Genomic DNA, 26,006 nt, shown 5'->3' with positions numbered 1-26,006 from the left:
ACGACAACACGATGGATCGGTATCGAATCGGTAGTGCCGATACCAGGCCTAGTCTATCGTATCGGATCAAAAAGGAGATCAGCGGTATGGCAGGACTACTTAGTAGTGAAACATTTGGAGTGAAACCAATTCCCAAACACATATTATGCATTACATAGCTATTACTTAAACAGTATTTTGGCAAATATAAAAAGCATTAAATGGTCGTCATTTTCATGCATGTTTGATTTGGTTGTTATTGAAACGGAGAAAAAAAACAAACCCCCCATTAGTGGGTTTTGCACACGCTGCGTGACGTTGCCAGCCACTTGAGGACGCAAGAGGTGGTGGACCAGCCAGGACTCACAACACTGAGGTGTCAGGAAGGTTACGAACAAATTATAATTACCGCTTTTTGTCACAAGTAGCGACTATTTCTTCGGGGGGGTAACCCCTGCTTGCTGGCGAGGAATTCCGCCGCCCGCCCGGCCGGCAAGGCACCGTACCGGCCGCGCGGCGTCGACTCCACGGGAGAAAAGTAGCTTGATGAGTGTCCAAAGTAGTGGAAGTTTGGAGGGGCCGCCATCTTTGGTCCCAGCTCTCCACGTCCTCAACACGGACTGTGTTTTCAGCAACATATCACGGCTGTGCTGAAGGCCCCACAAGGTACAGTCATACGCTTCAGGATGATTTTTGTGGTGTTTTTTTTCCCCACCAGCGGTTCGTTTTGGGTGGGAGGAAATGGTAGCGAGCGACGACTCTTTTAGTGGTGGATAATGCTGGCTAGTTAGCTTGAACAGCAAATCGGCGGCTCCAAAGTCCATTGAGGCTGTTGGGCTGCTAGCTAGCAGCACCGTCATCTTTTCTAGGCTGTGGATGTGTTTTTTGTAACCTGAAAACGTGCATGTAAAAATGTCGTCAAACACGAAACGAGTAGAAAAAGTCGCTGTTTGTGACGGGTGCATCCATGTTTAAACGTGCACTTGGCTGTAACGATGTAAGGTAAAAAAAAAATGGGGCTGCAAATGCAAATACGAGGACAAAGCAATGTCTGCCGATGGTTAACAATGTATCACCAGTTGACAGACGTTGTGTAGGTGTGCATCCACCATTGTGTGTCACAGCATGACGCCTATCACCACTGTGCAGCAATCTTGGCGTTTACTACGCAGCGAATGTTGAAAAAAAAATATTGTAAAAATGTGGTGCGTAATTCTGAGGTTAACCCTACATGACCTTTTTCATCAAACCATTTTAAATCAGATAACTATGCCCGGAAAGCTTTTGAAGTGACACCATTTTATGTGCATCCTCCTCCTTGATGATTTCTTATGAGAATAAAACACAAATTGTGGTAAGACTGAAACATGACAGTGGTGCAGACACTGTAATCAGTGACATGTATGCCTTTTTATAAAATGCTTTAATCCTTTTCTTTGAACTTTATTCTCCAGTTGACTTAATCCTTGTTGGAAATGGACCATTAGGCAGGGCCTTTTAGGACTTTCTCAAGTGTCTCTGCCATAAACAGGTGGTCAATGTGCTGAGCAGCATGGAGTTAAAATGACATTCATAGCAAGGGCTGTAAGGGTTCAACCGCTTGTTCTTGCAGGGGCTGGAACGTAGATAATTCTTTTGCATACCAAAGCCTTTATTAAACTTATTGCTGGCTTCATGCATCAGAGACACTACACTGGGTCGAAATGGACTCACCCCCCATGCAGGCTGAATGCAAGAGATACAAAGTTTAACTATAAAGAAAAAGTGCAGATTTTCATTGACACTCGTTTCAATTTTTAGCCTCCTCCGTTAATCGCATACTTGAGAAAGCACGAGCGCTTTTATTGACTTTGGGAGCAGCAATCAGTGGTGGTATCAGTTGTAAATCATTGCAACAGCTGTAGCAGCCAGTCAAAAGTAACGAGTCAGCAACTTGTAGTAGACGTCAGTCCCCCTTTTTTTTTTTTTTTTAAACAAATTGTATGTACTCATTCCAGAGCCTTGCAGGCCCGGACAACTGAGACGGAAACTGAGACAAAAAGTCTCATATTTCCCTGACAGAATTATTGTTTCATCCAGCCTATAAAATGTTTTTTTTTTATTAATTCATCTAAAACCAAGTCAAGAAGTACAATTAATCCATTCAAAAATGTGAACACACTAATTTTAAATTTTTGCATGCCTCAGTTAATTGTAATGCATAGAAATAGTGTTACTATGTAGGTAGATACTTTATTCATCCCCATGGGGAAATTTGCATTCACTGAAGATGTGATTGTTGCCAAAGACACAATATAGCAGCGAGATGAACATGAACACCAACTTCCTGTTTTGTCATGAAGTATTTATTAAATTCAGTGTTTCGCAAGTCTTTTCTTTTCATCATTGCTGCAAAATAAACCAAAATCGAGCCAAAGACAATGACAAGGGGCAGTATTTTGACTAAAGAGGTGAGGAACCACACCACCTTTTACGATGACTTCTTTCTTGGATCCAATCGTGTCACCTAGGATGCTTCTGCTTGCAACTTTGTTTGGCTCCATTTTGGCGTATTTTGAAAAAAAAAAAAAAAAAACAACCAACACTTCAGGTGAGAAACACTGTTGAATTCAAGAAATAACTCATGGCAAAACTGGAAGGTGTAGTCCATGTTGATCTCTCTCCCTCATTGTCTTTGCCAGCAATCATAAATTCAGTGAAGGTAAAATCGACCTCAAATTTTATTTATGCCCGTAAAACCTAGGGATGCAAAATTATCAGGGGCGAGATATGAGGAAATTATGACTTCATATTGATAAATCTGATTTCTCCGATAAGCAATAATTTAAAAAAAATGCTCCAGTGATTCCAGATTACCAGTCCTGTACTGATGAGCAAATCAAGTGCTCCTTTTTTCTCCTGCCTGTGACGTTAATGACCTGTCGTAATTTCAGTCGAGCTCACTTGTAAACATTCACAGTTTCAGAGACAAAGCTGGGGCCTTTTTGTTCCACGGTGTTTGAAAAGTGAAAAATGTTTGCCACAGACCTCCGTGGCGTCGCACCGCCTCCTCAGATCATGTGGCCGACCACAGTGCACTTTGTTGGGCCATAGCAGGTTCCTCCTCATGCTCTGGTTCACCTAATAGTAGTGATGTGGTAGTAGTAGTGTCATTATATTGGATTACGACCAATCAGCCGACAGATGTGTGCGTGTGTAAAGTCATTTGCCAATTCTTCCTGGTCTCTGGGATAGCGGCTGAGGTGAACTCATATCCTCCCCAGTAGAAGTTTGTTTGTGTTTTATGTTATGTTGTCCATCTCTATATACTGTATATATCAGGAGATAAGTGGTTGTGTTGTTAAAGCACAGGTTTACTGAGGCTGCAGAGATACTGGTGCCTTGGGAGCTCACACAGCAGCCTAATAAGAATGAATTATTCATCCTTGACTTACAGTCCAAACATTGGCACCGTGATATCAGTGCTTCGCGGTGTGACTCGTCATCCACCTCGCAGTGCTAACAAGTAAATACGGCAAAAGCTGAGTGCAGTAGCGCTTAATTATTGCCTTTTTATCATAACGCCGCTGCAGCATTTCCTGTGTCCCCCTGTGGCTAACCCTGATATGTTGTCAATTGTTGCAAATCTCACCAGGTGCCATGGAGGAGCTGCACAGCCTGGACCCCCGCAGACAGGAGCTGCTGGAGGCTCGCTTTATGGGCGGTGTCAGCGGCAGCACGGGGGGCAGCACTGGTAGCACAAGTGGAGGAACCAAAGTGAGTCCTCATTTGGTTCTTCTAAGTAGAATCTCTTGTCCAGTAAAGTCCCTACTTTTGGAGTTTTTTTTTCCGCTTTGTGATTGCCAGCGACTTTAAAGGCAGTAAGAACCATTTTGTTGTGGTTTTTGGGCTCTCCTTTTGTTGCAGTTACGAGTGTGAGTTCATATTGAACAAGAAAATAAAGTTTGCTTTAACCGTATGTTTTAGCACGTGCCTTATAATACGATACGCCTTATGTTTGTATGGGTTGAGTACAGAAATACACCCCATAATTGAGACTGCGCCTTTATAATATGGAGCGGTAAAATGTAAACATGATTTATTTGTGATGCCATGTAGCCTAACGTCCAACACATTTGCAGGGTTTGACCAACAATGAATGTTCAAACCACAGTTTTGGAAGCCTGGGATCCTCCAGCGACAAGGAATCAGAGGTACAATTTTAAGCATGCGCTTTGGTCTTTTGGGCTGCTTTCTGTTGACACCCCATCATGACACATACACAGATGTTGTGTTCAGGTTCAGAAGCCTTAATACATCCACATTTGTTTTTTTTGACATTGTGGCGTTGTACCTGCACTTGTTCACAACACCAATAGGCTCTTTTGGCTTCATGCTATTGTGGTCATGCAATGGTAGTTCCATTTCCATCTGATGGTCTTCTAACTTGCAATTGTTTCATACTTTTCTTTCTCTTATTTCTAGGGGTCAGATGTAAAAAGAGGAGGCTCTCCTGCTTATTCTGTGAGTTTTTGTTTTCTCCAAAGGCTTACTTTTTGGTGTTGTAGTCATGCTGGATGACGTAAGCCTGTAAAAGCGGTGTTCTGAATTTCCATATCAGCTAATTAAAAGCATCCTTTTCCCCGGGGGGGGAAAATGTATGATCTAGTTTTTGATTCCAGACGAGACTTAAAACTAAGTGAAGGTTGCGTAATGGGTGAGCTGGCCAAGGAGAGTGTCGGTAATTGCAGTAAATTCAACTTGCAGCTCGGCCCAGGTGTTGTTCCACAAGTCACATGCCTTGATGTCATGAATACCTTAGAAAAGAGCAAAGTCATTTCACCAAAATAACATTCATGGTGTAAATAAATGTTTTGTAAGTGACTGAGTGGATATGAGTGACAATAATCCTGTTAGAGTGTATGTTTGGCTCACTATTATTTGGAAAATAAATATTGAATGTCATCTTTTTTTTCAGACTCCAGAGAAGAAACAGTCTGAAACACCCAGAGGCAGGAAAAGAAAACCTGACATCCAGTCAGAAAGTAGCCAAGGTGGGTGTCTTCTTCTTACTCTTATTTCTCTGTTCCAACCATTCCATCTTATATTTTTATTTGTGTAGTTAGAGCACAGAAAACCAGTTGACCTGTTCTGCATACGGTTTTTAACATTACTAGAGCGCTCTAGACATTAAATAGCACCCCTATAGTTACTTATAGACATAGACGTTCTTTATTGTCATTGCACAATAACACAGCAGTGAAATTGCCAACGAAATGTCGATGCCTGGCTCCCGTGTAATAATAAATAATAATGTGGAGAATAAATAGATGACATCAAATCTGAACAATGTACAGCGTAAACAGTAATTTGTACAAATAATTTAGAATAAATGGGGAGACAGAGCCTTCTCCATCGCTGCCCCCACTCTCTGGAACTCTTTGCCCCACTCACTCCGTGCTTGCCCTGACCTTCCCACCTTCAAAAAACAACTCAAAACCCACCTCTTTAAATCTGTTTTTAATGTCTAACCTTCTATATCTGACTGCTGTGCCCCGCCCCCGCTTTTTTAACTGTGTACTAACCAATGAATGTTGTATTTTGGTGTGTCTTTTATTCTGTTTACTTGCTCTATTCAACTTCATTCTTTTGTAAAGTGTCTTTGAGTATCTTGAAAAGCGCTATACAAATAAAATGTATTATTATTATTATAAATAACAATAATTTAAAGTTGTGCGTGTGGGCAGGTAGAGGCTTATTTGGCATTGAGCAGTCTGATGGCCAGGGGGAAGTAACTGTCTCTAAACCTGGTTGTTCTACAGCGGATGCTGCAGAGCCTTCTCCCTGACGCCAGGCGAGAAAACAGTCCATGCTGGGGGTGTGTGGGTTCAGAGTAGATCCGACGGGCTCTTTATACGCAGCGGGTGTTTGCTATGTTACAAACCCATTACCCAATATAGTAAACATAACACAAAATAAGACATAAGACCGGTGCTTGTGTGTTGCTGCAAATGTGTTCCGGTGGCGTGGACAGGAAGTGGCATTGGGGTTTCTGAGTTGCAGTTTTAGCTCGGCGTGGGTTAAGGCCGCAATAGAAGCCTGTGTTGTGGGTCATTGCATCTGATATTGAAACCTGTAAAAAAAAAAAAACATTTTGTTCTGGCGATCATTTCTGGTGGAGGGATGTTACCTTGGTAAAACTCACAATTTTTAAAGGAGTAAGGCGTAGAATTGGGATTCTATTGGGATATTAAGCAGCTGTTACTCAAGCGTTGGTTGTTCTGTAAGCTGGGCTGAATGAAGATGCTATTCATACTTAAGCAGGCGTTTCTAAGACGTATTTGGATGTTTACATATGTTCTAGTTATTGTCCGTGGCCCAAAAACTGTGAATTTGCTTCAGTATGGCTATTATGAAATATTTCGATTTTGATGAACAAAACTCCCAACATTTGTTTCCATTTTTCCCTCTCTCCACAGGAAAGACAACAGTGCGGGGACCCAAAATAAGCGATTATTTTGACGTAAGTTTGAGTGACTGAAAGGAAGTGCTGAGAGAATTGTTCAACATCTGACAACTTTATTTGTTGACACTTGAGAAGAAAAGTAGTGAAACACAAAAAAAGCACCGTCAGATCTGCTACTCCCAAGTGTTTGCAATGATGTCATCTTGTCTTTCTTTGTCCTGTCTAGTTCCAGGGAGGAAATGGGTCCAGTCCGGTGAGAGGCCTCCCGCCAATGATTCGTTCCCCTCAGAATTCCCACTCGCACTCCGCTCAGGGCGCTGCTGTAAGTTGCGCCCCGACACTCCTTTGCTCCATTTGGAATTATGCCGTCTCAACACCAGTACTATCTCTTCAGCTGCAGGGTAGACAAAACAGCTCCTCACCCACCAGTCTGTCCTTTGGAGAGCATATGGCGCATCCAAAACAACTAGCAGTCAAACTGGTTCAGGTGAGAGACTCTTCCTGGTCATCACGGTACATTGTAGAACCTTTATAATCCACTTACGGGTAATTTTTTTACACTTTTTTTGCGGGGTTTGTTTTCCGCTCCAGACGGACCTCACAGTGTTGAAGTTGGCTGCCCTTGAAAGCACCAAGAATCTCGACCTTGAGAAGAAGGAGGGGAGAATAGATGATTTGCTACGGGTAAACACCCAGATGTCGAGCAAGCGGCGTATTTTGTCTAAAATAAACTTTTTACACAATAAGTAGAGCCTTTCTTTGTTTACTTTGTAGATTTTTCAATAACGGAAGCGTATGTTTGTGTGTGTTTTACAGGCCAACTGTGATCTCAGGAGACAGATAGACGAACAACAAAAATTACTTGAAAAATACAAGGAACGCTTGAATAAATGCATCACCATGAGCAAGAAGCTGCTCATAGAGAAGGTACATTCCAATTTCCCTTTTCATTGCCGCTAGTTGTGCTAACCTCTGTGTCGTACGCTTGCACAGAGCACCCAGGAGAAGCAGGCCTGTCGGGAGAAAAGCATGCAGGATCGTCTCCGTCTGGGCCATTTCACCACAGTGAGACACGGAGCATCCTTCACTGAGCAGTGGACAGACGGCTACGCCTTCCAGAACCTTGTCAAGTGAGACATTGTTGACATTGCTCGCCTGAGATCATTTGGTTTGGATTTTCTCAGTCATTAAATGCTCACACTGTTTCAATGTTGTAACTACTTGGTTTTGAGGCAGTGTGCGTCACTTTAAGGGGTCGGGGGGGCATTTAGCAGCCACCATTCACACCCTGTCCACATGGGAAAGAGGTTGGAGGGCTGAAAAAAAAAAAGTAAATAGTTGCATCCAGATGGGAACGAATGTGTACTAATAAGTGTGGTGAACAAACACTGGGGCGGAACCACAGAACACTCCAAACCATAGAAGAAGAAAGACATTAGTTAGTCTATGCGAAGTGGCATTACTGCGAGTCATTATGGATTCCAATTTTGGATTTGGAATACCAATTAATGTAGTGTATTAATTCCAAATCCAATAACACTCCTTCTCTCATCAATTGCCAATGTTCATTCACTACAAAGGAAGAAAACAGTCTAAAGCAGGGGTCTCAAACTCAATCTACCTGGGTCTGGGCAAGGCTGGGCCGCATCAGATTTTCCAAACCCCCCCCACACATTTATTAAAAACAGAAAAATATACAAACTTTTTCAGTGCTTTGGTTCCGATTTTCTACAATAAAAGCTCTGATAAAACATTCCAAATATTCTCAAATATCTTAATTTTTATTTTTCTGCACAAAATAAGATGAAAAATAAATAAACAAATCAAGAATAAAGAAAATCAATCAGTATTAAATAAATAAATATAATAATAATAATAAAACGGCAAATAATAAAAACTTACGAAATTACCAAAGCATTATTAGAGCCCTGTAGACATGACAAAACACGACTATAGTCACATTTATACTCTTTTTATTTACAACATATTGCGCAACTACAGGGTCTTGAGACACATGCTAACTCTAAAAAAAAACTAGAGAGCTAGCGACCTAAACGGCAGCCTTCAAGTTATTTCCTTTAAACTTAAATAGCCAAAAACTTACCACTTCCACACGGATAGGGAGGATAACTAATAACAGTTATTTAACCTTTAACATGAACATTAATCAAACGTAATAATTTTTTCTGGGTACATGATACCATACAGCATCCATATCAAACTTGCGCGGGCCGCACTAACATTAAACTTTCATATCAAGGCGGGGGACTCAAAGTAGTGTTCTGCGGGCCCACGGGCCGCGTGTTTGAGACCCCTGATCTAAAGAGTCGACGACTCAATCCTGATGAGGAGTTCTAAAAAGCAGGAGTGTCCAAAGTGCAGCACAGCTGTCAATCAGCCCGTGGTACATTGTGGAAATAAAATTAAACATCAAAAATGTGGAAAAATCGAGCGTCCCAATCTGATATTGATCCAGTCCCATATGAGCAAGTATCAGATTATATCGGCTTGCATCTCTGGTATTGGCATATTTCCCAGCGTGGCACAGAACTGACGGGAAAGTTGAATATGACCAAACTCATCGTGCATTTGAAGCAGCATCTCACAGGAAATTCCCAAGGGATGATGAGAAGTCATTTGCTATAACAGAAAAGATGCTGATCATTGTTCTATTTGAGTAATCTCACCTGATCCAACCTTTTCTAACATTCCACTCTACAAAATAAGTCATAAAAGTGTGTATGATTCAACCTCCGCAACCCCAGTAAAGACAAGCAGCATAGATATGTAATTAATGTATGATTCATTGATATTTGCTTGGTATCAGGCGATATTCAAGGCTTAATAATAGAGTGATAACAAAGCTGTGACTGAACGTCACATTTGTGTTTTATAGACTTACAAAATTAGAAAGAGCACTCTAGGAAGTTGGCCGTCCTACAAATATCTCTTATTTCCTCTCCACAGGCAGCAGGAGTGGATCAATCAACAAAGGGAGGATATCGAGAGGCAGCGAAAACTACTAGCCAAGAGGAAACCTCCATCCTCCAGCAGCTCACAGGCACCCTCGACAAACTCTGAGCCAAAGCAACGTAAAACCAAGGCGGTGAACGGAGCAGAAAGCGACCCTTTCCTGAAACCCAGCCTACCCCAGCTGTAAGTGCACGGTACAGTCATGGCCAGTTGGCAGCGGCTCACGTTGGGTTGGACTAACCTTGCAGCTACAGAATGCTTTCCAATAGCACAACCTCTGAAGAAGTGTATACAGTATTTCATATCGTCTTTATATGTATAACTTTTCAATACAAGAAGTTAAATAAAAATACTGCATTGTAAAGTTTAATGCCAAAATTTGTAGCCGTGATTATGCCCCCTGCCCAGCAAGCATCCTGTGTACGCAACCAAGTGTCGCAGTTGTAACGCATATTTAATGTCCTGCAGCACCGTAAATGTGCAAGCGTTTCCGTTTTATGCCAACAACTTGAGTTAACAGGTCTTTCCTTTTTTTTTTTTGGTTCTCCTGGAAAGGTTGACACTAGCTGAGTACCACGAACAGGAGGAGATCTTCAAATTGCGACTCGGACACCTCAAAAAGGTTTGTCAGCTCATTACCATTCACTAGTAATATATCTAATGACACTTAGTCATGATGCAATTAGATCACTATATTTGTATTGTAATACTTGTAAAATGATAATATATATTCATATTTGATTCTTTTGATTTCTCTTACCATATTATAATACATATTATTTAGCTGACTGGATATGATGTATACACATGGGGCGCATTTGTGCATGTGCTGCATGGTGAATAAAGACTATCTACACGCTGGGGAAGTCTTTTAATAAGCATCATGAAGGAAAAGAACCCCCAACACAGCTAGGAGACCCGAGTTCGATTCCACCCACGGCCATCTCTGTGTGGAGTTTGCATGTTCTCCCCGTGCATGCGTGGGTTTTCTGCGGGTACTCCGGTTTCCTCCCACATTCCAAAAACATGCTAGGTTAATTGGCGACTCCAAATTGTCCATAGGTATGAATGTGAGTGTGAATGGTTGTTTGTCTATATGTGCCCTGTGATTGGCTGGCGACCAGTCCAGGGTGTACCCCACCTCTCGCCCAACCGTATATGATTTGCGTTGAACAAGAAGATGTACAAGCGGGGTTTGATGAATGTGTGTGTGTTTGTGCGCTTTAATATTTTATAGGAGGAAGCCGAGATCCAGGCGGAGCTGGAGCGTCTGGAGAGGGTGCGGAACCTTCACATTCGGGAACTGAAGAGAATAAATAATGAAGACAGCTCACAGTGAGTGTGAATCGATGTCTTTGCACTGACGCCAGCGGGCCAGGCCGTCACACGAGGCCGCTATTCCACACTGGCTGCTTTACACTCATATTTATGGATCCATGTGGCTGCTAATGGGAAATCAAATGAATCTGCAAGGCGCAAAAATGACTTGTGTACTAGATAACAAACCTCCAGTAGACTCCAACATGATTAATGCTGCTTGTTAAACAGGAATTTAATGTCTGTGAAGTTAAGGTTGTGGCTGGACGTTTAGCAGCACAGTAGCCTGTTTGTACAGTTGGATTAAAGTTTATATTGAGGATGATTACAGTACAAGGAAAATGATTGGACTCGTAGCTGCAGGATTGGTGTTATTATCTGCGTTAATCGTTACTACTTATTAGTGCGGTCACATCATTACGAATTTTCATAAAATTAATATGTTTTCAAATGAATTAATCTTGATTAATCACCATTGGCCACTTTGTGTGAAATATGCCTTTTTTACTGCATTTTCCGAACAAATAGACAATCTTATATTCAAGATTAACTTTATTGTCTCACAAAAAGGAATTAGTTTTGGGTCATTTCCCCTACGCTGCAGCTGCAGTACATCACTTGAAATATGTAACGATAAAGTGAGATGCTGCCAGTAACCGTAGTACTGCGAATATATGACAATAATATGTGTACATGTTTCACGGCTTCACTCTTACCCTTTAAAAAAAATATTAATAAATATGATAATATAACTAATAAATCATTATGGTTAGTATTGTTTACTATAAATTGCTTCCACATTTTTGTCTCACTTCGATTTCTTCTTTTTGCATTTTGAAGCTCTACTCAGAACTTTTTTGATCCAACATTGCAAAATGTACATTCTTTCAATTTTTTTTGTTATGATTTGATTAGGAGTGTTTTATTTTCTCTTATTGTGTCTACAGTATTGGGCAATAGTAGTGACTTGAGGGCTCTGATAATGTTAAACCATATATTGAAGTTCTTAAAGATAAGATAAGATATGCCTTTATTCGTCCCTCAGTGGGAAAATTTGCATTTCACAGCAGCAAGAGTACAGAATCAGTTAAGCAGTACAAAATACACAATATAGAAAAATAAACAATATAAACAACCCAAGTATTAACAAAATCAACAGTTTTACCCAGTTATATACAAATACAAATAAACAGGTTTTTTATCCTAACTACATAAATATTCAATGTCTAAATCAGGAATCCTACTCTGTGGAAATTCACTTATGGTTGGGTGGAAGCAATTAAGTGTGATAAAGGAGGGATTACTGTCCTTCCATAATGACTCTGCAAATATTTCAGAATTGGTTACTGCCAGTGTATATAAAATGTAATATTTTGTTGTTTTTTTCCATGTGCAGATTCAAAGATCATCCTACATTGAATGAACGTTATCTGCTCTTGCACCTTCTAGGGAGAGGTGGATTTAGTGAAGTTTACAAGGTAAGTCGGTCACGTTTATCCCTTTTTTTTAGTTTTAAGAAAGGTAACCACGTCGCCTTCCGCTGTGCTGTGCAGGCTTTTGACTTGATCGAGCAACGATATGCAGCTGTAAAAATCCACCAACTCAACAAAAACTGGAGGGAGGAGAAAAAGGAGAACTACCATAAGTATGCAGGCTTGCATCACTTCCACTCCACTATATGATTATAAGTGTTTCTTCCAACGTGCCTAAAAGCTGAGGCTTTTCCCTCCCACAGACATGCATGTCGGGAGTACAGAATACACAAGGAGCTGGACCATCCCAGAATCGTGAAACTTTATGACTACTTCTCACTGGACACAGACACGTTAGTCACCTCATGAATCCCTAATAGTCGCCGGGTTTGGGGTTGTATTTTTAACGCAGAATCTGCACCGACAGGTTTTGCACTGTTATGGAGTACTGCGAAGGCAACGACTTGGATTTCTACTTGAAGCAGCACAAGCTCATGTCGGAGAAGGAGGCGCGGTCCATCGTCATGCAGATTGTCAACGCACTAAGATATCTGAATGAGATCAAGCCCCCCATCATCCATTACGACCTGAAGCCAGGTAAATGTCCCCATGGGACCAATGCACCCACCCATAGGAAGTTGCTGCTGCATGAAAAGAGGTTCAAACTGAGAAAAACCTTTGGACATCCATGCACTAGAGCCATAATTAAAAAAAAAAAAAATGTATCAAAATATATCCAAATAATGCAATATACAGGTCAGGACGAAAAGATTTTCAATGATTACATTGAAATATTACATCACCAACTATATGAATACATGAACTAATATATAAGAAATATAAATATATGAATTTAACTCATTCGCTACCAAAGACCTAGGTGATGACTAAACTTCACAAGAAAGAGATCATGGTTGGTGTGGTTTTAAGTCGTAAAGACGGCCACTAGGGGGCAGAAATTGATTTTATATTATTCATTCATTCATTCATTTTCTACCGCTTTTCCTCACGAGGGTCGCGGGTCGCTCTTCGGGCGAGAGGCGGGGTACACCCTGGACTGGTGGCCAGCCAATCACAGGGCACATATAGACAAACAACCATTCACACTCACATTCATACCTATGGACAATTTGGAGTCGCCAATTAACCTAGCATGTTTTTGGAATGTGGGAGGAAACCGGAGTACCCGGAGAAAACCCACGCATGCACGGGGAGAACATGCAATTTTATATTATTATTATTTTATGTTATTATTTACATTTATTTTGAGAGGATAAGGTGAAAATCAACTGCTAACTGTGCTGGTTAGCTAATGTATTCAAGATATATATTGTTTTACATCAAAATGATGTGTATATATTATATGCAGTCGGCATTTTTGCTTTAAAATGTTTTGAAAATATTTAAGTTGCACATCTGTCGAAAAATGAACAAGAAATACGGAAAGACATTAGGCGATTAGTACCATTTAAAACAACAAAGGAATAAGGAAAAGACATATATAAATCTGTTATTGGGATAGGCCGTATAAGCACATCTTTGGTGGTTTGATTGACTTTAGCAATGCTACGCTTACCCACTGCCTGCCTGCATTTCTCTTTTAGGTAACATCCTGCTGGTGGATGGAACCGCCTGTGGCGAAATCAAAATCACAGACTTTGGCTTGTCCAAAATCATGGACGATGACAACTATGGCGTGGATGGGATGGATCTCACATCACAGGGCGCAGGAACCTATTGGTGAGAAGAATTGGCTCACACTTGCCCATGTATTAGAGAAATTCAAGAAAAAGGGGAAAAAATATGAAAATTAACATACAAATAATTAGCATATGTAGATATGTTTTATATATATTCATTCATTTTCTTCCACTTTCCTCATGTGGGTCGCGGGGGTGCTGGAGCCTATCCCAGCTGTCTTCGGGCACCCTGGACTGGTGGCCAGCCAATCACAGGGCACATATAGACAAACAACCATTCACACTCACATTCATACCTATGGACAATTTGGAGTGGCCAATTAACCTAGCATGTTTTTGGAATGTGGGAGGAAACCGGAGTACCCGGAGAAAACCCATGCACGGGGGAGAACATGCAAACTCCACACAGAGATGGCCGAGGGTGGAATTGAACCCTGGTCTCTTAGCTGTGAGGTCTGCGTGCTAACTACTCGACCGCCGTGCCGCCCGTTATATATATTTTAGTGTCATTGTCAAATAAAATCAGCACTCGTACTTCTCTTTGCCGTTTGTTAGGTACTTGCCGCCTGAATGTTTTGTGGTCGGAAAGGAGCCTCCAAAGATCTCCAACAAGGTGGACGTGTGGTCTGTGGGTGTCATCTTTTTCCAGTGTCTGTACGGAAGGAAGGTAAGGAAGCGCGGTGCCAGACCAACCCTTTTTTGTTGTGCATCTATAAAAGTAGCAACCGTTTCTCTTCTCCAGCCATTTGGCCACAATCAGTCCCAGCAGGACATCCTGCAGGAGAACACCATCCTGAAAGCTACCGACGTCCAATTCCCTGTCAAGCCCGTTTCCAGCAATGAAGCTAAGGTGGGTGGCGACCGCAACTCATCCCGACTTTTAAAGGACTCTCCTCATCCCTCATTTTCCCCCCGCCAGGCCTTTATAAGGCGCTGCCTGGCCTACAGGAAGGAGGACCGCAGCGACGTCCACCAGATGGGAAGCGACCCCTACCTGCTCCCTCACATACGCAGATCAAGCTCCTCGGGGAACCTCCAGATGAACGCAGCTGCCTCAGGACCCGCCTCTTCTAGCATCATCTCTTACTGAGAGCCTGATACTGTGACACACCCACGGAGAACCTCTCTGAGGGCCAGCAAGAAGGGGCGAGGTGACTTGTGGATGGACGGTGACGGATGTTTTTTTTTCCTAAAATACAGGACACGTGCTACGGTGCCGTGAGGAGCGGATAAAAGCACTGAACGCGACTCGGTAGCTTGAAGAAAACGTGAGTGGAGACACTGTGGAAAGCTTCCAGATGGATGAGGTGCACGTTTGCTATCACAGACCTGCCAGGGTGAAAGGCTTGACTGCTAGACGTGACTTTACATGCGCGGGGAGGGGGGCGGGGGGTGGGTTGTCGGGTCATCCAAATCTCACTGTTGAGTTCGTTTTCTTCTCCTTAGGCTTGAAGTTTGAGTTTGTTAGCCGTGAGAATGTAACGTGTAGCATACGAGGAGCAAAGTAACCAAACGTAGAACCGTGGCATCCCCATCCTATGCAGGAATATTAACACCATTGGAAAAAGTATATACTGTACATGTTTGTCAAATGCAGCAGTAACGTGTACAAAGCGTGAAAAAATGTCCACAAGCCTTTTTCAGTGGATTCAGTTTGCTGCTTTTTCTCGCTCTTATTTTTTCAAGGGCTGTATATTTCACTCCGGGTACAAATTGTATAGTTCCGATTTAAGAGTCGATAATAAATGACAGGAAATGTTACCCCACCCCTACCCCACCCCACCCCTGTACAGCCTTGTTCATGCATCACCCACCGCGGGGGTGGGGGGGGCGGGTCAAAGTGTGGTCCACAGTCCAAACAGAAGAAAACATATTTAAAAAAATTTTTAATCAGCATTTTCACAAGTCAAACTATGAAGAGAAATAATTCATTTAACGAGAAGACGACTAAATCAAAGGGAAATATTAAAGATACTTTTTTAAGATTTGTTTTTGGAGAAAAAAAAATCTGCAAAGTTGTCAAATTTTAAAAATGAGGTTGCGGAAAAAGTTATGTCACAAGAGTAAAGTACAAATAAATGATGGGAAAATTAAACACAAAATGCAGAAATGGGGGAAAAAACTGTCATTTTATGAGAATAAAGTTGTATTCCATGTTGTAATATTATATGAAACAAGTTTTATATTTGGAAAAATTCTACTACAGGAATAAAGTCATAATATTATCAGAAGAAAATGGAAACATTTGGATTTTTGGGTGGAAAAATGAGCAATTTTACAAGTCAAAAATATTAAGAGAAAAAAGTTAATAGTTGTAATATTGTAAATCGGTTGAGATTTTAAAGACAAAGAAGTTGTGGCAAGTACAAATGTCACGTTTAAAACAAAGTTGTAATAAAGTTGTCATTTTGAGAAAATTAGCTTGGATATTATGGGAATGAAGTCATTTTATGAGAAGAAAATTTAACTATTTGGAAAATGAAAGGAAAAACGGGGACTAGTTGATATTATTTATATTCCTCTATTTAAAGATTAAAGTTTTAAGTAATTAAAGTAAAAACTTTTCTGTTGTGGTTGGCAATGCACTCCCATCTATTGAGTCGCTGGCGAACTATTTACGCTGCGTGCCGGCGGAAGCAAACGCTCCACAAAGCCCAAGGACGGCGTGTGTGCTGCGTGCTGGAAGGAGGAATAACGCTGCTTATTACTACTTCCCCTTTCTTTTACGTCTCATGATGTAGCTATTGGCTATTTTTTCATACAATAATTTTGTAACTTTGCCCTTTACTGTACTGCAAAATGAAGCACCCAAACAAAGACCGCTACATGTTGCTGACTCACCATCTGTGCATTTTGGGTGGAGTTTGACTGTGAAATAACCCGCCATGGGGCCAAAGATAGTTGGTAGCAGCTGAAGTTGAGAAGCGCTGTTGAATTCAATGTCACCAAGTTTCCTCATTTAGTATTATTTTATTAATTCCATACAATTCTATTGTGTTTTCGTCATATTTTTGGTGGACTTGCATTGGGAAAATGATTTTTTTCGTAAGTTTTGGGTTTAGTCGATGATGAAAACTGAGGTTATGAGCCCTTGGTGTGCTGTGAGTGCATTTGGGTATAAATGATGACTTGTACTAAACCACTTCCTGTATTTATGTACAGTAAGTACAAAACAAGATGACATAAAATGTTTAATCAAGGTGACAATATCTTTTTACAACATGAACAACCTCCATTTAACACGTTTTTAGCAAGTAAAGCCGTTTTACTTAAAAGATCCCGTCAAGTAACCAAACACCCCCCCCCCCCAAAAAAAGTTCTCTGCATTTTGTAAGTCCCTTAGTCACCCTGATAGACACCAAGACTGAGTCGCTGCTGGTCAGTGAAACAAGAGGGATCCATGGCGGCGGCGGCAGCAGCGTGCGTGGAAGGAAAATGGAGGTACGGAGGCAGAGCAGATTCACAGATGGGGGTGGGATGCTGTGGGGGGGTTAGACCTGAGGATATTGAAATGAAATACATTTGAGCATGGAGCGGTGCATCATACTCCCACCACTATATATTACCTTTTATTTTCAGATTCTATATACTAACATGAATCATTTCTTCATTTGCAAAATACATATTCAACTTTTATATTTTCTTAAAAATATATTGAATTCTACGATATTTCTAATATTTTAAATCTTTTAAAAATATTTCATATTTATAATTTCTTCATTTGCAAAATACAGATTCAACTTTTACATTTTCTTAAATAAAAATATATTGTATTCTACGATATTTCTAATATTTTAAATCTTTTTAAAACATTTCATATTTATAATTTCTTTTGCAAAATACAGATTCAACTTTTACATTTTCTTAAAAATATATTGAATTCTACGATATTTCTAATATTTTTAATCTTTTAAAAACATTTCGTATTTATAATTTCTTCATTTGCAAAATACAGATTCAACTTTTACATTTTCTTAAGTAAAAATATATTGAATTCTACGATATTTCTAATATTTTAAATCTTTTAAAAACATTTCATATTTATAATTTTCTTTGCAAAATGACAAATTTATTCTCCAAAAATATTTAAATGTATAATTTTCAGAATTATTTCATATTTAATTAAAATTTTTTATACTTAATCATTTTTTTTTAAATATGGATTTTTGTATTTACAAATGTAATCATTTAAAAAATACAGTATATATTTATACCTTCATTCCCAAATGGGAAGGTGGCAAAGATGCATCCTTGCTTTAAAGAAAGCGGATTGTACCAACTGTACCAACCTGGCGTTGCAGCAGGATGGACTTGAGATTTCTGATCACATTGTGGGGGGGTGGGGGGGTCGGCATGAACTGCATCTGAGACAAAACATGTTAATATTTTCTTCTGTCAACTTTTACACTATGAAATAAGGGAGTTGCAATCCCTCCCGGGAAGCATACGGTGGTTTCCAGGGGAAATCGGGGTGCTGGCGGTGGGGGGCGCACCAATCCCAACGCTGGTGAGGTCAGAAGACGAGTCTGAGCAGGAAGCCTCGGCCTGTTGAGTGGACGCTGTGACTGGAAGAGTTGCAAGAACAGCAGTGAGGGCCTCCTGGGAACGGAGATCCTTCTGTCAATCACATTGGCTGTCCCTGAACGCCTCATGTCCAACACGCCCTTACGTCCCCGGCTGGAGTACAGCGGTGCTTGGTGGCGGTGGGCACCCTGTGGAGGTAGCCGTAGCCGATCCCGCAGCCTAAACTGTACAGACGACAACCTCGGCTCATCCTTCACGTATGCGGAGGACCGTTTCCATGGCGACTGGCATACCTGCCCGCTCCCCCCCAGCGGCTGTTTGGTGTGATGAGCACCTCGCGGCAGTCGCCCGTGTGGGTGTTGTAGACGTGAAGCTTCAGCTGCCTTCCCTCGTGGGACTCGATGAGGACGGACAGATCCTCCCTCTGTTTCACACACACACACACACACACACACACACACACACAATTCATCACAGGGACACACACACACTAATGCAAAATCAAGACAATTGGAATATTTACAATTCATTTTCTTTCTGAGTTACTTTTTGTAGATTCAACATTTGTAATATTAATTGTCTTACATGATTATTTAAAAATATATTTGTCATATTTACAATTCATAATTATTTAAAAATAGATTAGGCTTTAATCATTCTTTAAAAAATATTGATTCATCATATTTGTATTAGAATTGTCTTACAGGATTTTTTAAAAAATAGATTATATATCATTTATTTTACAATTATGTATAAAATATAGATTTAATATTTACATGTATTTTAATATTTAAATATAGATTGACCATTTATCATTTTAAAATACAGATTACATTTAGAATTTAAACATCTTTTTAAAAAATACAGATTAATCATATTTAATTAACGCTTATCTAGAAACAAATATATTTTTTCTAAATTGGGTATGACTACAGATTTAAAATGTGTCACTAAAAAAAATTTAACATTTTCAATTAAACATTTAATTTCATAATTATTTTAATTTTGCATTTTATTTGCACAAAAAATGTTTTCAATTTTCATTCTCAATGTAAAATTACATTTTTTTCTTCATTAAAAAAATATTTGTTCTACTTTTGAAAAAACCAAGAAGACAATCAAAACATATAATATATAAAAATAACATAAAAACATAATTAAATAAAACATTAAAATAACATAATAACATAAAAATAAAATACATAAATACATAAAACACAATTAAATGTAAAATAAATAGGTTTAAAATAAATGAAAATGAATAAACAGCAACATTAAATGATCTATAAATAAACGCAGGATATAGACTAAGTCATGATGTAATCGTCACCAATAATGCAATAGCAATACATGAATAAAATTCATAAAAAGCTACCTTGTCCAGGTAAGTGTCTGCACCGATGATGTAGTCAACGTTGGCCTGTAGACCCGCCAGAGCTGCGGGGGAGTTTGGCTCCACCTCCTGGACACACCAAGAACTTCATGTAAAAGTTAGTCAGCAATCCCCACGTCAAATGAAATGTGCCCCCTACAGGATGCGAGCAGAATGGGCGATAGAGTATATATTTTGTAATAATCTTGGATTATATACATATCAAAGCTCAGCAATGCCCCCTAGTGGCGGTGAGCATCATAGCAACCCAAATGGCTGCTTTGGAAGTCCTATTAGTCCACGATCTTAGTCCAAGTTTTTCCTAGACTCACCAAGACGTGCCAGACATTTTCTCTGGCTCCTTGGAAGCTGGAGAAGCGGATGCTGATTCCGAGCAGCCCCCTGCCCCCCCACACGCTGCTGGGCGTGACCGCCGCCTCCCTCACGGCCTGGGTCCTGATGCTGTACAGCATCACCTTGACGGGTCTGTCTGCGTTCCTGGTCAGCAGCTCAGTTAGGGCGTCGCCGTCCCTGTTCTGCCATAACGCATCAACATCACGTCTCCAGTCCACTGTAACATATGGCCACGCCCACTCGCCAAGCAAGTCCACTTACCAGCCTGGTGTCACATACGGAGATGATGAAATCAAAGAACGGTTCCAGTCCTGCACAAAAACCGGGGGAATTCTGCTGCACCTGCAAAGTGAGGACATCTTAAAAACATCAAATATTCAACTTTAGAGATGCATCCATCCCTACCAATCGGTCGACCAATCAGAGCCAAGTCACAGACGTCACGTGACACCAATCACCCCTGCTGTGGATGCGGTAGACTGCATCCCAAACGGCATTTAAAGCTGCTTTTTCGTCTTTATTCCCCACATTTGGGGTCAAATAATACTATTACTATACTACTGCTACTACTACTATTTATTGTAATACTTCCAATAAAAGCCATCTCTGCATTTAGTGACAAGTTTCATGCATAACCTTAAAAAAAAAAAGCTCACGCCCTGAATCCCATTATAAAAATGCACGTTTTTACACTTACTCGTAATTGTTGCTGTTATTTTATGATTAATTAGAAAAATTTTCTTATGGATTAAGATTTATATGTGCTGCCTTGAATTCGGCTGTATTGATATTTGGATCATTCTTTTTTTACGTTACTTATTCAATTATTTATACATTAAATTTGATTTATTGTATACTTTTTTAGTAGAAACTAATGTTGGTAATGTCAGTAAGTTAAAAAGGGACGTGATTTCTTCTTTGTATCGATAAAATATCGAATAAAGATTCGGGTGGAATTACAGGAAAAATGTGAAAGACGTTTTGGAGGGAAAATTGTTGTTATGGGACACATACTTTATATAAGGGATTGTTCCATTCATGAATTAATCTATTTTTCTACAATGTTCGAATGTGTTAATATTCTAATTGAATATGTCAATTAAAAAAAAAAGACTTTAAACGATTTCTGGGTGTAAATGTTTTGAAATGCTGACACAGCAGGACCTGTTTGATCATAAATCGGTTTAAAAATGAAAGAAAAGTGCAATAAAAAGCACTGATATGGGGAACCATCCTACAGAGGAGTCAATAAGTCAATGTGATTGACTTTAAATGCAAAAACACCCCCACCCCACGCTGTCAAGTCACCACACCGGTTATTCTTGAAGCTTCCCCGGGTGGCCTGGTTTAAATCAGGGCGCTGCCAAAACCCTTCCGTGACAGCACTGATTAATAACACCTGATTAAAAGTTGATTTGGGGAGCAAAAACGTCCTTAAATAAGAGACAAAACGTATGCAAACATAATTGTGTTGCTAAATACACATCGCAGTTGCAGCTAGTCAGATGTTTACTGAAGTACATGAACGCAGCACGATGCACTGCTCCATCTCGGAAACGCTCCAAATAAAACAAGAAAAAAGAAAATAGTTCAGGAAAAAAACGAAGCTAAAAGGATAAATGTATCTCTAGATACCCTCCTGTGTCAAAAAATCCCTGAAACACAAACGAACTAGACAACATTGGAAGACGCTCATTACTTCCGGTTGACGAACGAAGAACTTACTTTTAGAACATGGTAGCCTTCAGTTCCTCCGCCTGGTACCTGGATGCTTGGAGAGCCCCCCATGGAGCTCAAATGGGTGACTTTTCCTGCAGTTGGAGTGGATTTCAAAGTAGGCGACAGTCGTGGTGATCGATGACACGCTAATGATTGTGGTTCCTGGTTGGCTGACAGCACTTCCGGTCCGTCACGTAGACGGCCTTCTGCAAGGGACCCGGATGCTTTCCTGTCTGCTATTGGGGGCTCATTTCTATCATTCACATCCCTCTATGCGTACAATGTACTCGTTACTCGTTAACTTATGCATATTTCTTTAAAGCGTCATGTACTGTACGGATGGGCGAGTCATGAACGAATCGTTGATTTTTTTTTTTTCAGATTCTGGAATCACGGGTACTTGTCTCTGAAAAAGCAACACACCTGGCTCAAATAACTCTCCTTTCCTCATCCTTCACTCATGCCAGAGGTTTGGAGAGACTCATGAGTACATGAAAACACCTGTGATACTGACTCTTGGGTGCTTGACAACGACTCAAGTGTCACTGATTCACGGCTTTGTCAGCTGGGTCACAGGCTAACAAAGATGTGATTGTTACTGACTCGCGGATACTCAGTGAAGACTCGAGTGTCACTGACTGAGTCGTGGCGGTGCGTTCAAGAACAGGAAGTGATTGAGATACGCGTGAAACATTAAAACCTTGCTTTTTGGCTCAAAGCCGAGCAGAAAATGCACAAAATCTTGTAAATGTTGACCAAACACAAAGAGATTTCCCGACCCCCAACTGCCCCCCCCCCCAATCTTTGTGTGTTCTCAAGATCTAAAACAGCTAAAAAGAAGCAACTAAGACTGCACGTAATGGGACTCCAATATTCTGCTAGAGCCAAAAAGAGGTGATGACACAACTACACAATAAAAGACAACACAAGTGGTGCAGTTTTAAGGTGGAAAAACCAGCCACAAGGTGGCAGAAGAGCATTCCATAAGAAGTGGGCCCATAGGAATCCACTGCACAGCAAAGGCAATGGAGTCTTGGAGAAGTGAAGAGATGATTCACTGAGGGGAAATTGAACGCATTCACAGGTGTGCACACGCGCACAAACGTATTTCTAAATAAATTGCTTATTTTCATGTAAAGTTGTTTTGTGTTGTTTTTGTTGTGGCATACTGTTTGATGTTTTGGCTAAATATGTTTAGACTAAGGCTGCACGGTAGATGAGTGGTTATCACAGGCCTCACAGCTAGAAGACCCGAGTTCAATTCCACCCTCAGTGGAGTTTGCATGCTCTTCCCGTGCACGTGTGGGTTTTCTCCGGTTTCCTCCCACATTCCAAAAACATGCTAGGTTAATTGGCGATAGGTTAATTGTCCATAGGTATGAATGTGAGTGTGAATGGTTGTTTGTCTATATGTGCCCTGTGATTGGCTGGCCACCGGGATTACAGCTGGGATAGGCTACAGCACCCCCGCAACCCTATCTAACTTACCTATGTTCTACTGCTGATTACTAAAGAAGGGGAAAAGGTCAAACAAACAATTTCCTTGGTGTGTACCATATCTATATAACCTGAAAATAATATTCTGTGTGCCTTGAAGAATCTGTCAAAATCATCCAAAATGGCTGGCAATGAGCGGGACTATTCATTCATTCATTCATTCATTTTGTACCACTTATCCTCACGAGGGTCGCGGGGGTGCTGGAGCCTATCCCAGCTGTCTTCGGGCACATATAGACAAACAACCATTCACACCCACATTCATACCTATGGATAATTTGGAGTCGCTAATTAACCTAGCATGTTTTTGGAATGTGGGAGGAAACCGGAGAAAACCGACACGTGCACGGGGAGAACATGCAAACTCCACACAGAGATGGCCGAGGGTGAAATTGAAGTCCGGTCTCCGCTAACCACTAACCGCTAAGCACTCGTCTACCGTGCAGCTGAGCGGGACTAAGTATGTAACAAAACACTCAGGGTGACAGATTCTGCCAAAAGCAGTAAAACATGACTTACTCATCAGTGCAGTACAAGAAATTGGAGAGGGCCCCCGGATGACAAGACACCACCCCCCCCACCCCACCCCCCGCTGGATGCTTATGAACATCAATAGCTGTGAGGCTACTGTATACTGTACATACATTGGTGCAGGTGTTGGCGTACATCAATGGAGGGAAGTGAGCAGCCTGCAGTCAATATCATCATCATCATCATCATCATCCATTCATTCATTAGCCAATGAGAGCGTGAGGATCCATCATTATATCATTATGCTAACGTGCTCATGAGATACATTTGGCTCCCAGGAAGCCTTTCACAACAACATTTTTATGATTACTTTTCTAACAATATTAATTATTTCAACAATCAAGTGATCAAAAATATATGACAAATATAAATCCAGGCCAGGACTAAAAGGCCATATTCATAATGATTTCTTTGTTCTTGGAATGACTGCAAGAGGGAAAGTGGAAGAAGAAAAAGGCGAATAAACAAATAAAGCAGTTTTTCCCTAGCGTTGCTTTAATGAGGTTTGACGGGTGGCTGGCTGCTGAGAAATGGAGGGTGCAAGAGCGGACATTAAGCGTTTCACCGTCTGGTGATCAGCAGGCAGCCTTCCCCCTCCACAAGTCACAGCATCCCACATCTTCCCATTTTATTCCACATTTGAGCGTATGGAGGGAAGTTGATTATTTTTAATTGGATATTAGAGATGATGAATGGGGGAATGTGACCCATGCTTTTGTGTGATTGGAGAAATTCCTGCAGTGAATAAGCAGCCAGTGACAGCAGGCTCGTAACGATCGCGGCGCTCAACCATGAAACAAAGCGCTGTCTGGTGAGGTGTGGGGGGTGGGGGTGGGGGGGGGGGGATGAGGGTGAGGATGAGGATGGGCCACACAAGCATCAAGCACCCCTCCAAAAATAAAATGCAGCCAGGTACAGCCGCCAAATAGGCGCCACTGGAAATGAAGAAGCAGCACAGTCCAGTGCTTTTCTTAAAAGTGGTCAAAGTGTTTGGGGATGAAATGGAGGAGGAATCGGCAAGGGGGCGGGGTGGAGTCACAGCGCACAACTATGGTGCGTTCAAGGACCGACAAACAAAGTGGGAAATCTCAAGGCTCCACAAGAAATCATTACCTTTGAATTTCTCAGCCTTATTCTATCATAGATTTTCCAAAATATATGAACTATTAAAATGTGATAAATTTTCATACAAAAGCTGACTATAGGGGTGTTATTTCATGTCTGGAAGGCTCTACTGATATTAAAAACCTATATCTAAAAGGTTGTAAACAGGTTTTCAATGCCTCATATTTCATATTTTCTCTTAATTTGCATACTATATTGGGTATTAGGAGGGTAAAAGTGACATAGGGGTGCTATTTAATGTCTAGAAGGCTCTAATAGCTTAAAAAAACTATATTTAGAAGGTTGCAAACAGGTTTTCCATGCCTCATATGTCTTATTTTCTCTTATTATGTCGACTATATTGGGTAATGGGATGGTAAAGGTCACTATAGGGGTGTTATTTCATATCTAGAAGGCTCTAATAATGTTACAAATTTGTATTTAGAAGGTTGCGAACAGGTTTTCTATGCCTCATATGTCTTATTTTCTCTTATTAAGGCAATTAAGGCAGTTCCCACGCATGTCCAACCAGTCACATCTTTATTAGCGCTGAGGTTACACCAGTAGTAATAATAACAACAATGAAAGAGGAGTTAAAGTGCCGACAAGAACATTTCATTCGATTTGTGACCGCACACTGATATTTCATTGTTCACGTTGGTGAAAGTGTGCCTTTGGTGAGCATATTGTGCATATTTCACATCCTTCTACAAACAATCTTATAGTCGTTAGCATGTTAGCGCTGTGCTTTTCTTCCTCAACATAAAGGTCTTGAGCCACAACAGTTAACACAACACTGATTGCACAATGAAAGTATCCTACCATACAGTATACATACTGTACTGCATACGCTTTATAAACATGTGATTTCATCTGGAAGGGACAATCTACACGTTCATTAACGCAACTCAACTCATCTTTGGTTCACAAATGCACATAAAAGATATCCCAAAATGTTGCGCTATTGTACAATAAATACGTCTGAGGCTATATTACACATGGAAAAGACTAGCAGAGCA

General features: G+C 40.7%; 2 protein-coding genes across 2 annotated transcripts; one reads left to right on the top strand and one right to left on the bottom strand.

Moving 5' to 3' along the window:
• Positions 1-279: 279 nt before the first annotated feature.
• On the top strand, positions 280-15,652 carry tlk1a (tousled-like kinase 1a). Its single transcript, XM_058082094.1, is given in 24 exon segments — positions 280-567; positions 569-607; positions 609-645; positions 3,614-3,735; positions 4,101-4,172; positions 4,444-4,482; positions 4,937-5,012; positions 6,438-6,481; positions 6,651-6,746; positions 6,819-6,911; positions 7,016-7,108; positions 7,241-7,351; positions 7,418-7,554; positions 9,392-9,580; positions 9,953-10,019; positions 10,635-10,732; positions 12,111-12,192; positions 12,268-12,359; positions 12,450-12,539; positions 12,614-12,783; positions 13,791-13,926; positions 14,442-14,553; positions 14,629-14,736; positions 14,806-15,652. Coding segments are annotated over 24 exon segments (2,316 nt in total). The 5' UTR covers positions 280-525; the 3' UTR covers positions 14,977-15,652.
• Positions 15,653-16,918: 1,266 nt separating this feature from the next.
• Positions 16,919-22,587, bottom strand: LOC131135804 (Golgi reassembly-stacking protein 2-like). The gene is made up of 9 exons (XM_058082098.1): positions 21,862-22,587; positions 20,398-20,478; positions 20,115-20,318; positions 19,786-19,872; positions 18,704-18,834; positions 18,556-18,634; positions 18,335-18,485; positions 18,176-18,250; positions 16,919-17,383 (listed from the first exon to the last, which is right to left on the bottom strand). The coding sequence occupies exons 1-9, from the start codon at positions 21,922-21,924 to the stop codon at positions 17,226-17,228; spliced, it is 1,029 nt and encodes a 342-aa protein (XP_057938081.1). The 5' UTR covers positions 21,925-22,587; the 3' UTR covers positions 16,919-17,225.
• Positions 22,588-26,006: the final 3,419 nt, after the last annotated feature.

Source organism: Doryrhamphus excisus, chromosome 9 (genome assembly GCF_030265055.1).
Source record: "Doryrhamphus excisus isolate RoL2022-K1 chromosome 9, RoL_Dexc_1.0, whole genome shotgun sequence".
Lineage (NCBI taxonomy): Eukaryota > Metazoa > Chordata > Actinopteri > Syngnathiformes > Syngnathidae > Doryrhamphus > Doryrhamphus excisus.
This window is presented reverse-complemented; position numbering and strand designations above follow the sequence as displayed.

Excerpts from the sequence above, each read along its gene's own strand:
- LOC131135804 (XM_058082098.1), bottom strand. The coding sequence starts at position 21,924 with ATGGGGGGCTCTCCAAGCATCCAGGTACCAGGCGGAGGAACTGAAGGC. Across the intron at positions 20,319-20,397 it reads CCGTATGTGACACCAGGCTG|AACAGGGACGGCGACGCCCT; the intron begins GTAAGTGGACTT and ends GCGTTATGGCAG. Across the intron at positions 18,835-19,785 it reads CAGACACTTACCTGGACAAG|AGGGAGGATCTGTCCGTCCT; the intron begins GTAGCTTTTTAT and ends TGTGTGAAACAG.